The 14092-nt window shown below is 42.0% G+C and overlaps 1 protein-coding gene across 6 annotated transcripts in view; it reads right to left on the bottom strand.

Annotated features, from left to right (window-relative positions):
* Positions 1-1020: 1020 nt before the first annotated feature.
* Positions 1021-14092, bottom strand: part of FXN (frataxin) — a 75728-nt gene continuing 62656 nt past the window's right edge. For 3 of the 6 annotated variants that reach the window (XM_064361681.1, XM_064361678.1, XM_064361680.1), the window contains 2 exons: positions 4906-5004; positions 3017-3478 (listed from right to left, as the gene is read on the bottom strand). In XM_064361681.1, the coding sequence (XP_064217751.1) occupies positions 4914-5004 (91 nt within the window). In that variant the 3' untranslated portion in view covers positions 3017-3478; positions 4906-4913. The other 3 variants (XR_010337058.1, XR_010337059.1, XM_064361677.1) reach the window with 3 other exon arrangements.

Genomic DNA, 14092 nt, shown 5'->3' with positions numbered 1-14092 from the left:
ACAGCGTGAGACTCCATCTCAAAAATAAATAAATAAAAAGGTTAAAATGGTGTATTTTATGCTGTATATATTTTACCACACAGACAAAATCCTGGGTAGGATGCCATTACTCACTCCAGACAACTTTGCTTAGGACTGCCAAGCCCTTTCCCCCTACACAAACCTTTGCCAGAAGTAATAGAATGAATAACAGTACTTTTTATAAAATTTAGGTTCAGGCCTGACACGGTGGCTCACGCCTGTAATCCCAGCACTTTCGGAGGCTGAGGCAGGCGGATCACAGAGTCAGGAGTTAGACCAGCTTGGCCAATATGGTGAAACCCTGTTTCTACTAAAAATACAAAAATTAGCTAAGCATGGTAGTGCGCGCCTGTAATCCCAGCTCCTTGGGAGGCTGAGTCAGGAGAATTGCTTGAACCCAGGAGGCGGAAGTTGCAGTGAAACGAGATTGCACCACTGCACTCCAGCCTGAGTGACAGAGCAAGACAATGTCTCAAAACAAAAAGAAAAAATCAGGTTCATTTAGGTTAGACTTCTAATCATACCCATCAACAACTTACTTCAACAAGAGGGAAGATCGAGCCTGAAGGACACTGCAATTTTAAGAAAGATGAACAATAGTTTGTCAGAACTAAGGTGTTAACAAAGTAATAGAAGTGTATGTAGGATGCTACTGTTTACCTAGGAAAGCAGGAACACACATAAGCGCATTTGCTTTTTTTTTTTTTTTTTAATGAAAGGATAAATTATTTAAATAAAATGGAAACCTATAAGGGAGGGAGGGACCAGGATGGAAGGGACAAGGATCGAAGCTAGACTTCTCAGAATATACCATGATTTGTCTGGGCGCCTGTAATCCCAGCACTTTGGGAGGTTGAAGTGGGTAGATGACAAGGTCAGGAGTTCAAGACCAGCCTGGCCAAAATGGTGAAACCCCATCTCTACTAAAAATACAAAATAATTAGCCAGGTATGGTGGCAGACACCTGTAATCCCAGCTACTCAGGAGGCTGAGGCAGAGAATTGCTTGAACCCCGAAGGCAGAGGTTGCAGTGAGCCAAGATCGTGCCACTGCACTCCAGCCTGGGTGATAAGAGTGAGACTCCATTTCAAAAAAAAAGAATATACCATGTTTTGTGGATTTGACTTTGGAATGATATAAATGTTTTACATTCTTATGAAACAAAATTAAATTTAAAACAAAATGCAACACACGAACACTGGTATCTAGTCCGTAGCTTAACAGTGTAAAGGGAAATTATATAAAGTGACTTTAAAACACAATTATTGCCAGGTGCAATGGCTCACCCTGTAATCTCAGCACTTTGGGAGGCTGAGGCAGGAGGATCATCTGACATCAGGAGTTGAAGACCAGCATGGTCAACGTAGTGAAACCCCATCTCTACTAAAAAAAAAAAAAAAAAAAAAAACTAGTTGGGTGTGGTGGCGCACACCTGTAATCCCAGCTACTCAGGAGACTGAGGCAGGAGAATCACTTGAACCCAGGAGGCAGAGGTTGCAGTGAGCCCAGATCACACCACTGCACTTCAGCCTGGACGACAGAGCGAGAAAACCCAGAATTATTTGACTCTATATCCTTTGGGGATATAGCTAAGGACAAAGAGAATTTTAAGAAAAAAAAACCTATAACCTTTTTCAGTAATCATAATGTTAGCAGTAATTATGTTAATATCCTTAGAAATCAAGATTTTTTCAGTGTAAAAGATAAATACAAAATCAAAGAAGTTGAGCAATATTAAAATTTGAGTTAGAATTATTATTTAGAACTCATAATCTAATTTTCTTAAAATAAATAAATAGGGCCAGGCGCGGTGGCTCACGCCTGTAATCCCAGCACTTTGGGAGGCCAAGACGGGTGGATCATGAGGTCAAGAGATCGAGACCATCCTGGTCAACATGGTGAAACCCCGTCTCTACTAAAAATACAAAAAAGTAGCTGGGCATGGTGGTGCGTGCCTGTAATCTCAGCTACTCAGGAGGCTGAGGCAGGAGAATTGCCTGAACCCAGGAGGCGGAGGTTGCGGTGAGCCGAGATCGCGCCATTGCACTCCAGCCTGGATAAGAAAAGCGAAACTCCGTCTCAAAAAAAAAAAAAAAAAAAAAAAGATGGAGGAGAAGCCCTACAGATTAAAAGACTTAAGAAAGATCAGTGAAATACAATGTATAAATCTTGTTTGAATCCTGGTTAAAAAAAGCCAACCTCTAGAAAAAATTATGAGATATTTGAAGAAATAGTATATTCTCTAAGTTGGTAAAAATTTAGGAAAATTATTTAATGGCATGTTTTATTCACATAACATTGATTTAGTATACAGAGTTGATGTTGCTACTACATGTGTTTGAGTGGCATATTTATTTATTTTTATTTTTTCGAGAGGGAGTCTCACTGTCACCCAGGCTGAATGGCAGTGGCGCGATCTCGGCTCACTGCAACCTCCTCCACCTCCCAGATTCAAATAATTTGGCTGCCTCAGCCTCCCGAGTAGCTGGGATTCCAGACACCTGCCACCAAGTCCAGCCAATTATTTGTTTTTAGTAGAGATGGCATTTCACCATGTCGGTCAGGCTGGTCTTGTACTCTACCTCAGGTGATCCACCCACCTTCAGACTCCCAAAGTGCTGGGATTACAGGCATGAGCCACTGCGCCCGGCCACTTTTTTTTTTTTTTTATCTCATGGAGTTTTGCTCTGTTGCCTAGGCTGGAGTGCAGTGGAGAGATCTCACCTCACTGCAACTTCCACCTCCCATGTTCAAGCGATTCTCCTGCCTCAGCCTCTCAAGTAGCTGGGGATTGCAGGTGCCTGCCACCACCCCCGGCTAATTTTTGTATTTTCAGTAGAGTTAGGGGTTTCGCCATGTTGGCCAGGCTGGTCTCAAACTTCTGACCTCAAGTAATCCTCCTGCTTCAGCCTTCCAATGTGCTGGGATTACAGGCGTGAGCCACCGCACCCAACCTTGTCTAATTGTGTTCTGTATCTGAAATAAAATGAACATTTCAAAGAAGACTTGGATTGTTCTGGAATGTGTTCAGGTAGAAAGAAAGGGACTCTGGCAAGCATAGGTGGTAACTGACATTATCTTTGTTTTTCTTGTCATTATAGGTGCATGCTGTACGTATTTCTTTGTCTATATTTTTCTGTAATCAGCAAAACAGCATTTTCAATAGCTAATAAACATTTCCACTTTGACGACTGAGCATTTCAAAATCTGCCCAGGGAAATAAAATAGGATGCCTCCTTGGGTTACAGGGGCGGTACTAGAAAAATGGAGCAGGAACTCTGAGTTCTGACTTGGTGCTCAGCAGAGCCTCCCTCCCTGATACTGACACCAAGGCAGTCCCATAGAAGCAATCAAACCTTTTTCGGAGACAAAGCCCTATTCTGTGCCTCTCGTGACAGGGAGCTCTTGTGTTCTGTGTCCCGAGGTTCTGAAATCAATACTGAGCTTCACCTGCAGGCTGGATAACAAGAAAGGGAAAGAATCAAATCAAAGTGGAAAGTGGGGCACTCGCCTTGACAGGACTAATGTTTTCATTTTTTTTCCTTAGAAACAGGGTCTTGCTACGTTGCCGAGGCTGGACTTGAACTCCCGGGCTCAAATGATCCTCCCACCTTAGTATCCTGAGTGGCTGGGACTAGGGGCAAAACCGTGCTGGGCAGGACCAGTGTTTTCTTTACTGGCAATCGGGGTAATGTGGAGTCCCAGAAACAGCCCTGTTGGCTTTGCCACCTGCTGCCTGTGTGATGTGAGTTATGCATTTAACTTCTCCAAGTTTCAACTTCAGTCTCCTCACCCTTTGACTCAGCAACTCCATTCTTAAGCATCTGTCTCAAAAAACAATACTCACACAAGTATTGAAAGACAGACATGGCATGGTGGCTCACGCCTGCAATCCCAGCACTTTGGGAGGCCAAGGTGGGTGAATCACCTGAGGTTCAGGAGTTCGCAACTAACGTGGCCAACATGGTGAAACCGTGTCTCTACTAAACACACACACACACACACACACACACACACACACAAAAAAAAAAAAAAAAAAATTAGCCGGGCATGGTGACAAACACCTGTAATCCCAGCTACTTGGGAGGCTGAGGCAGGAGAATCGCTTGAACCTGGGAGGCGGAGGTTGCAGTGAGTTGAGATCACACCATTGCACTCCAGCCTGGGCAACAAAAGCAAAACTCTGTCTCAAAAAAAAAAAAAAAAAGAAGCTGGGTGCGGTGGCTCATGCCTGTAATCCCAGCACTTTGGGAGGCTGAGGTGTGCGGATCACGAGGTTAAGAGATCAAGACCATCCTGGCCAACATGGTGAAACCCCGTCTCTACTAGAAATACAAAAATTAGCTGGACGTGGTGGCGTGTGCCTGTAGTCCCAGCTACTCAGGAGGCTAAGGCAGGAGAATTGCTTGAACCCGGGAGGCGGAAGTTGCAGTGAGCTGAGATTGTGCCACTGCACTCCAGCCTGGCGCCTGGCGACAGAGTGAGACTCTGTCTCAAAAAAAAAAAAAAAAGAAAGAAAGGAGATAAATTCAAAAATGCTTATTCCTATGTATCTGAAATAGCAAAAATTAAAATTAGATTTTTAGCCACCAAAAGAATGGCCGGATAAACAATAGTACACCATTTCATGTGTTAAATGTCTTTCTGTATGGACTATTCAGATGTTTGCTTTGGTTCCAAAATGAATATCCAATTAGTTAAAATTACAAATCTAAAACTCTAGTTCTCTAGGTTTTATCACGTTTGCTTGATTATTCTGTTTTATAAAAGTATCATTTTTTCACTTACATAATTTTATTACACAATATTTGATATATATAAAATAATATAACTACCATCTATGTAAGCTTAGGAGTATATAATAAAATGAATACACGAACTCACCATACAATTTATGCAGAAAGCATTGCCATTGCTTTTAAAGTTGCCACGTGCCTTCCAAATCCTAAACCCATCTTCTCCATCCATTTTGAGGTAACCATCCTAAATTATGCATTCATTTAAAAAAAAAAACAGTTTTAACAAATATGTACATCTTCCTAACCAATATGTTGTTTGGATTAGCTTGGTTTTGAGCTTCTTTATAAAAATGGAATCACTGTATATAGTCTTCTGCAGCCAGGTCTTTTCACTGCAAATTATATTTCCAAGATTTATTCCAGTTGTTGGATTTTTTTTTAATTTAATGTTTTTTGTGGTTTTTTATGAAATGGAGTTTCACTCTTGTCACTCAGGCTGGAGTGCAATGGTGCAATCTCGGCTCACCACAACCTTCGCCTCCCAGGTTCAAGTGATTCTCCTGCCTCAGTCTCCTGAGTAGCTGGGATTACAGGCATGTGCCACCACACCTGGGTAATTTTGTAATTTTTTTAGTAGAGATGGGGTTTTTCCATGTTGGCCAGGCTGGTCTCGAACTCCCGACCTCAGGTGATCCACCCACCTTGGCCTCCCAAAGCACTGGGATTACAGGCGTGAGCCACCAAGCCCGGCAGATATAGCTGTATTTCATCCAATTTTACTGCTGTATGGTATCCTGGTTTTGTGTTTTTGTTTTGTTTGTTGAGATGGAGTCTCACTGTGTCACCCAGACTGGAGTGCAGTGGCACAATCTCAGCACACTGCAACCCCCACCTCCCAGGTTCGAGTGATTCTTTTTTATTTTTTGGGCAGGGGGTAGGGGGCGCTGAGTCCCGCTCTGTCACCAGGTTAGAGTACAGTGTTGCGATCTTCGCTCACTGCAACCTCTGCCTCCTGGGTTCAAATGATTCTCCTGCCTCAGCCTCCTGAGTAGCTGGGATTACAGGTGCCCGCCACTACGCCTGGCTAATTTTTGTATTTTTAGTAGAGACGGGGTTTCACCATGTTGGTCAGGTTGGTCTCAAACTCCTGATCTCAGGTGATCCACCCACCTCAGCCTCCCAAAGTGTTGGGATTATAGGCATGAGCCACTGGGCCTGACAGATTCAAGTGATTCTTGTGCCTCAGCCTCCCGAGTAGCTGGAATTACAGGTGTGCACCATCATACCTGATTAATTTTTGTATTTTTAGTAGAGACAAGGTTTGCCATATTGGCCAGGCTGGTCTCGAACTCCTGGCCTCAAGTGATCTGCCGGCCTGGAACTCCCAGAGTGCTGGGATTACAGGCATGAGCCACCACACCTGGCTGATGTCCTGCTTTTATATTTGATTTAACATCTTTCTTTGGAGTAAGGCATGACGGCTCACGGCTGTAATCCCAGCACTATAGAAGGCAGAGGAGGGAGGACTGCTTGAAGCCGGGAGTTTGAAAGCAGCCTGGGGAACAAAGCAGGACCCTGTCTCTACAAAAAGACATAAAATATAAACATAAATAAATAAATAAATAAAGTTTCCTTTAGATAAAAAGATGCCCACCTTCTAGGTGGATGATTACTTTCTTTTTTATTTTATTTTTTATTTTTGAGATGGAGTCTTACTCACTCTGTTGCCCAGGCTAGACTGCAGTAATTCCATCCCGCTCACTGCAACCCCTGCCTCCTGGATTCAAACAACTCTCCTGCCTCAGCCTCCCTCAGCTGGGATTAATATGTGCACCATCACAACCAGCTAATTTTTGTGTTTTTAGTAGAGACAGGATTTTGCCATGTTGACAAGGTTGGTCCCATACTCCTGACCTCAAGTGATCCACCCACCTAAGTAAGCCTCCCAAAGTGCTGGGATTACAGGCATGAGCCACCACTCTCCGCCAGACAATTACTGTCTTAGTCAACTTTGGAGAAAAGATCTCAGATGACTGCAAGATCAGATTTTGTATACCGCGGAGTGAGTCTTCTTTTCACTCACTAAGGAAATACGTGTATCATTCCAGTCATTTGGGGGTTTTGCTTTCTAAGTACGTTTGAAGTTGCACAGCTACCAGCAAATACATCTGGCTGGAACTCACTAAACCCTGTTGGTACTTAAATCACTTCATAATTTTAAGACGGGGTAAACATATAGCCCATATCCCAGGATTTCTAATTTGGTTTCTACTCAGAAACTCATACCTTCCACGAAGGTCCAACACTTGAGCAGATTTTACCTTCCTTTGGCTCTTATGATGTGGTAATGTCTTTCCTAATTCTTAAGACTGAGACTTGAGTTCTGCTTCTTTTTATGCTTCTCATATTAAAAACCACGTAACTCTAGCAGAATCAATGGCAGCCAATGAACGTGGTAACAACCTAGTGGAAAGTATATTGGACATTTGCTAATCTTTCCACTATTTTGTATGTTTGACATTTTGTCTATATAAAAATTTGGGGATTTATCCCACCAGTAGCCAAGTCTACAACATTGAATTCAACCCTCCCAAAACTGTGGGCATTGATGATCTGATTGGGGAACCTCTCATTCAGCATGAAGATGATAAGCCAGAGATGGTTATCAAGAGAGTAAAGGCTTATGAAACCCAAACAAATCCAGTCCCAGAATATTACCAGAATAAAAGAGATGTTGGAAACATTCTCCAGAACAGAAACCAATAAGATTTGGCTCTATGTATATGCTTTTCTGCAAACTAAAGCTCCACAAACAAGCCAGAAATCTTCAGTTACTCCATGAGGAGAAATGTGTGTAACTATTAGTAGTAAGATGGGCAGACCTCCTAGTCCTTGCATTTAGAAGCTGCTTTTCCTAAGACTTCCAGTATGTATGAATTCTTTGAAAATTATATTACTTTTATTTCTACTGATTTTATTCTGGAAACTAAGGATGTCTCGAATGAATCAGATACTAAGATTCATCCTTTGAAATCAACTAGTGTGTTTTATACAATTATCCTCAAAACATCAGTGATGTCTGAACTTTTAAAACATCTGTTAGAGCAAAATTAAAAGAGCATTTGGTAGTAATCTAACTTTTTGTTCAGTTAATTGGTTGATAAAGTTTTCATATTTTTCTGGAAAAGTTAAAAAAAAAGTTACATGTCATTTGGGGAAAATATGTGATCAGAAATTGTTGCATACATTGATGTCAAAAAAGACATTTCTAACATTGTGGAACATGGTGAGACACTATATAAATTCCAGAAAGCAAGCAACTGGATTTACAGATTTGTTGTAAGACACAAATTCACTGCTGCCTTTACACGAAGAAATGCATATGCTAACCATATATGCTGAATTTATTTTGTTGTTAAGGATACTTTCAGTTTACTCAGAATTTTCAATTTGCTATAAAGATGTATCAATTAGCTATAAAGATGTATCAGTTAACTATAAAAATGTATCAGTTAGCATACAGAAAAATATTGCTTTAAGATGGTTTGTTTCTTTTGAAAATACTTATGTACTGAGAGTCATTATTTATGTCAGAAATTGACATTAGAAGTCCTTGGATACGCACCAAAGTTGAATGAATTTTCAACAAAATGTAATTAAAGTCTATATGTTTTCAGATGTTTAAAAAAAACTTGGGGAGGGGGATTGAATTGAAATGAATTTTAGATGTCTTTAGTGGCTTTTTCTGATTGGGGTCACAAGTTTTTAGTGTATTTCTGCCAACCAACTCTAAAGAATGATCTCCACTAGTTAAAAAGGGTAAGTTAGTCCATATGGGCCAATATGCAAAGTTCTTCAAGACACATAGTTAAGGAAAAAGGCAACTTGCAAAACAATACATATAGTTCTACCTGTTTATGAAGTAAATACACATATATGCTAATAAGTAGAAAAAGGGCTAGAAAGAGGCGCAGCATCTTGGTAACAGTGGTTAACTGGAAAGGTGAGAGAGGTTATTTACGGGAGTGAGGGAGCAGCTGTAAAGACAAACCTGTACTTTTTTTTTTTTTTAATCGACTTTAAACGATTTATAGAAGAGGCATCTTGAAAAGAAATGCTTTTTACTTTTTGGTTTCCCATTGTTATTTTCTTCAGTTGACTTCAACAGAAAAATGTTTCAGATTTCAATATTGCTTGGGTTTTTAGAAATATTTCTTTGTTGGATGTAAGTTAATTTTTTTTTTTTTTTTTGAGACAGAGTTTCGCTCTTGTTACCCAGGCTGGAGTGCAATGGTGCGATCTCGGCTCACCGCAACCTCCGTCTCCTGGGTTCAGGCAATTCTCCTGCCTCAGCCTCCTGAGCAGCTGGGATTACAGGCACGCGCCACCATGCCCAGCTAATTTTTTGTATTTTTAGTAGAGACGGGGTTTCACCATGTTGACCAGGATGGTCTCGATCTCTTGACCTCGTGATCCACCCGTCTTGGCCTCCCAAAGTGCTGGGATTACAGGCGTGAGCCACCGCGCCTGGCACTTTTTTTTTTTTTAAGTGAGGACAGGGTCTTGATATGTTGCCCAGGCTGGTCTCCAACTCCTGGGCTCATGTGATCCACCCACTTCTGCCTCCCAAACTGCTGGGATTAGACATGAGCCACCACACCTGGCCCACAACTGTACTTTTTAATGTACTCTTTTGAATTTAATTAAAAACCAAATACATTAAAACAAATACATGGGGTGGACTAGAAGATCTGCCAGATACCACTGGCTGACACTTGTAGTGATTCTAATGGGATGGAGAACATCTCGAAGGGGACCCAGTGAGAGGTTGTGGTCAGGGTGTTCTGGTACTTCCTGAAGATTAAATAGGGCCAGCTGTAACTCTCAGACACAGGCTGGCCAAGGTTGCAAGGGTCATGTGACTGCTGAGTACTCCTTTGGCACTCCTTACTCCTCCCCAGCAACACCTGCCTGGCCTGAGGGCAAGGCTGCTCCTGAGCCTGGAGAAAACCTGGGTCCCTCCTCCCAAAAACCTCCACCTTCTTTCTGAGCAGTGCCACAAATAGGTAAACATCCAACCTGTGGCTACCAGTCAGGTGTTGAGAAGAAAGGAAAGAGGAATAGCCAACGACAGTCCCTCCTCCATGCCCAGCAATCACTGGGTTAAAGATTACTTTGGTCCTCTTTAGCACACTTACACTCCACTCCACTTTGGCTTGATGTTGTAAGTCATTCCATTTATAACTCTCCAAGGAGTTTAGCGTTTACCTCTAGATTCATGGCTAGAATGGCTTTAAAGACATTTTTAACAAGCTTTTTTTTTTCTTTTTTGTATTTTAAAGCCATCTTTAAAAAGCTTTTCTAAGAAAATACCAGTTCAAGAAAGTGGCACACTGTTTGCTTTATGGCATTTGGACTTTAGCAAACAACTCATAAATAAATATTTTATGTTGGCCATTTGTTAACAGTCCAAAGATCACTGGGGTTTTATTTAAGCCTCTGGCAAGTACAACTAACTTTAAATTCACATAGAAAAGCATAGTTTATCTGGAGTTGAAATTACCTATGAATTTCCAGTAAGAATGCTACAGCTATACATATAGATATAGACATAGATAGACATACATACGCTCATTGGATGCCTTCATAGAAAACAAAGGTATTATTACTGATGGTGCCTACTGTGAAAATCGACTTGCTCATCGTGATGTTCAAAGAGCTGTGAACAATCATATAGTTCTGTAAGAATACAATTGGTATTTATATGTATAGATTAATAATTGAAATTAGAGATATAGCTGAATTGCTCCTCTGCTTATTATGCATTGGGTAATAGTAGAGATAGTAGGGACATGACCAAAATAATGGGCTCACATTTTAATGAGTATTTATTTAGCACAATATCCCTGTGATATAAACTGTGGTTATATAAGTAGGTTAATTGATTTAAAAATTCTTTCACTTAAGAACAGCAATTGAAAAAGACCGGTCTCGGTGGCTCACGCCTATAATCCCAGCACTTTAGGAGGCCAAGGCAGGTGGATCACCAGGTTAGAAGTTCAAGACTAGCCTGGCCGATATAGTAAAATGCTGTCTTTACTAAAAATACACAAATTAGCTGGGCGTGGTGGCGTGCGCCTGTAGTCCCAACTACTCTGGAGGCTGAGGCAGAAGAATCACTTGAACCCAAGAGGTGGAGATTGCAGTGAGTCGAGATCGTGCCCATGTACTCCAGTCTGGGCAACAGAAAGAGATTGTCTCAAAAAAAAAAAAGAAAAAAAAAGACACAAAAAACACAACAAAAAAACCAGGGCAGGTGAAGCTGTGGTGAAACTGGTAAATGGCTATTGCCCATTGCAAACTGTCCCAGCTTTTTTTTTTTTTTTTTTTTTTTTTGAGACAGAGTCTAGCTCTGTTGCCCAGGCTGGAGTGCAGTGATATCATCTTGGGTCACTGCAACCTCCGCCTCCCGGGTTCAAGCGATTCTGCTGCTTCAGCCTCCTGAGTAGCTGAGATTACAGGCGTACACCACCATACCCGGCTAATTTTTCTATTTTTAGTAGAGATGGGGTTTCCCCATGTTGGTCAGGCTGGTCTCAAACCCCTGACCTCGTGATCAGCCTGCTGCGCCGCCCAAAGTGCTGGGATTACAGGCATGAGCCACCACACCTGGCCAATTGTCCCAGATTTTTAAAAAAGTATTTTAATTTAAAATGCATCAAGACTTGTAAAACTGTCCACATCATTTGATCCTGTAATTTCACCCTGTCTTAAGACAATAGTCAAGGACTGGTGTGGTGGCTCATGCTTGTAATCCTAGCACTTTGGGAAGCTGAGGCTGGAGAATCACCTGAGATTAGGAGTTAGAGACCAGCCTGGCCAACATGGTGAAACCCCATCTCTACTTGAAATACAAAAATTAGCTGGGCATGGTGGTGGGCACCTGTAGTTCCGACTACTTGGGAGGCTGAGGCAGGAGAATAGCTTGAACCCGGGAGGCAGAGGTTTCAGTGAACCAAGATTGCACCACTGCAGTGCAGCCTGGGTGACAGTGTGAGAATGCTGTCTCAAAAAAAGAAAAGAGACAACAGTCCAAATGCAGAGAAAACTATATACACAAATCTTTTAATCAATATATTATTCATAAAAGCAAAAAAATGGCAAATGAAATATCCAATAACTAGGAAGAGTTAAGTAAATTAATGCAGTCACTAAAAAAATTTATATGAATATGTATATGTTAATCAGGAAGAGCATGTAACAACATTTATTCAATCAGCAAATATTTATTGAGCCAGCTTTTACTACACCATGCTAAGTACAATGGTGAAAAAGATGGAGAAGGTTTGGTCATTTTGGAGCCTGTAGATAATATTTATAATGCAATATTCAGTTGAAATTACAGAATACAAAATTCACCCCTATGATTCCCATGATGCAAAAATGAAATGCATAGGCAAAGGACAGGAGCAAAATAAGTCCTAGTGCAAACTGTATTTTATTAATTTAGGGTAGTGACAATACTAATGACTATTCTTCCTTTTTCCATTTTAGAACTTATGGTAGATGTTTTTATTAAATGTAAAAATGATATAAAATAGAGACATTGAGAAATAATATTCTTACATTAAAACAACGGAATATAAGTAGAATAGCTGCATAGTACACCTGCAACTCTCCAATCAGATGAACAGGGACTGAAATCAATCGTGCAAAAAGGAAAAGTATTATGAAAAGTAGTAGGATCTGAGCGAATTTATTTTGCTTTAACAAATGCATGTTAATGTTGTCAATTCAAGGTCTTGTAATAATGTGAACATTTATTTATTTATTTATTTATTTTTGCAACAGAGTCTCACTCTGTTGCTCAGGCTGGAGTGCGATGGCGATCTCAGCTCACTGCAACCTCCACCTCCTGAGTTCAAGCGATTTTCCTGTCACAGCTGGGATTACAGGTGCGCACCGCCATGCCTGATTTTTAGTAGAGATGGGGTTTCACTGTGTGCCCCAGGCTGGTCTCGAAATCCTGAGCTCAGGCAATCCACCCTCCTCGGTCTCCCAAAGTGCTAGGATTACAGGCATGAGCCACCGCACCTGGACTTACTTATTTTTTTGAGACAGGGTCTCTCTCTGTCGCCCAGTCTAGACTGAGGTGGTGGGATCACCACTCACTGCAGCCTCAAGCTCCTGGCTCAAGCAATTCTCTCACTTCAGTCTTCCCAGTAGCTGAGACTACAGATGTGCACCACCACGCCCAGCGAATTTTTGCATTTTTAGTAGAGATGGGATTTCATCATGTTGGCCAGGCTGGTCTCAAACTCCTGACCTCAAGTGATCCACCCACCTCGGCCTCCCAAAGTGCTGGGATTGGTTACAGGCTGAGCCACTGCACCTGTTCCCTATGTGTACTTTTAAAGCAAATTTGGAGGAGCCTCTTCTGCTCATCCAAGACCCTAGAGAGAGACGTGCGGTACAAGAGAAAGCATGGGCACTGGAGTCCTACAGTGGGCGTAAGTCACAGTGTTTTCACTTTTTAGTTACGTAACTGAGGTAATCTTGCTGGACATGCCTGAACTTGCTTTCCCTTTCAAAAATGAGGATAGCCGGGCATGGTGGCACGTGCCTGTAGTCCCAGCTACTCGGGAGGCTGAGGCTGGAGGATGGCTTGAGTCCAGGAGTTCACTATGCCGATCACACTAAGTGTCCGCACTAAGTTCGGCATCAATATGGTGACCTCCCGGGAGCGGGGGACCACCAGGTTGCCTAAGGATGGGTGAACCGGCCCAGGTCAGAAACGGAGCAGGTCAAAACTCCCGTGCTGATCAGTAGTGGGATCGCGCCTGTGAATAGCCACTGCACTCCAGCCTGGGCAACATAGTGAGACCCCCATCTCTAAAAAAAAAAGAAGATAGACTTTCCTGCCACCTAGGATGAGACAGAAGATAAGGAATGTCCCAGCCAGTTCGAGGGTTCCCCCTGTGATAGAAGTGCTGTTGGACAGATAAGCGAGAGTGAGGAACTTGGAAAAGCTGGATGAATGAGCACTTCCTTATAAGATATCCATACACATTGCATCGCACAGCCAAGGGCAATCTTCTATGGACCTGTGCTGTCACAGGAAAGGGTCCTTCCAGGCATCAAAAGCTGTCCGTAACTCGGCATGGTGGCTCATGCCTGTAATTCAGCGATTTGGGAGGCCAAAGCAAGAAGATTGCTTGCGCCCAGGAGTTCAGGACCAGCCTGGGCAAATAGCCAGATTTCTTTCTCTTTTCTTTTGAGACAGAGTTTCGCTCTTTGTTGCCTAGGCTGGAGTGGCGTGATCTAGGCTTACT

Source organism: Aotus nancymaae, unplaced genomic scaffold (genome assembly GCF_030222135.1).
Source record: "Aotus nancymaae isolate 86718 unplaced genomic scaffold, 86718_ANA_hifiasm-v0.15.2.pri h1tg000041l, whole genome shotgun sequence".
Lineage (NCBI taxonomy): Eukaryota > Metazoa > Chordata > Mammalia > Primates > Aotidae > Aotus > Aotus nancymaae.
Note: the sequence above shows the minus strand (reverse complement) of the source record. Positions and strands in the feature narration are given on the sequence as shown.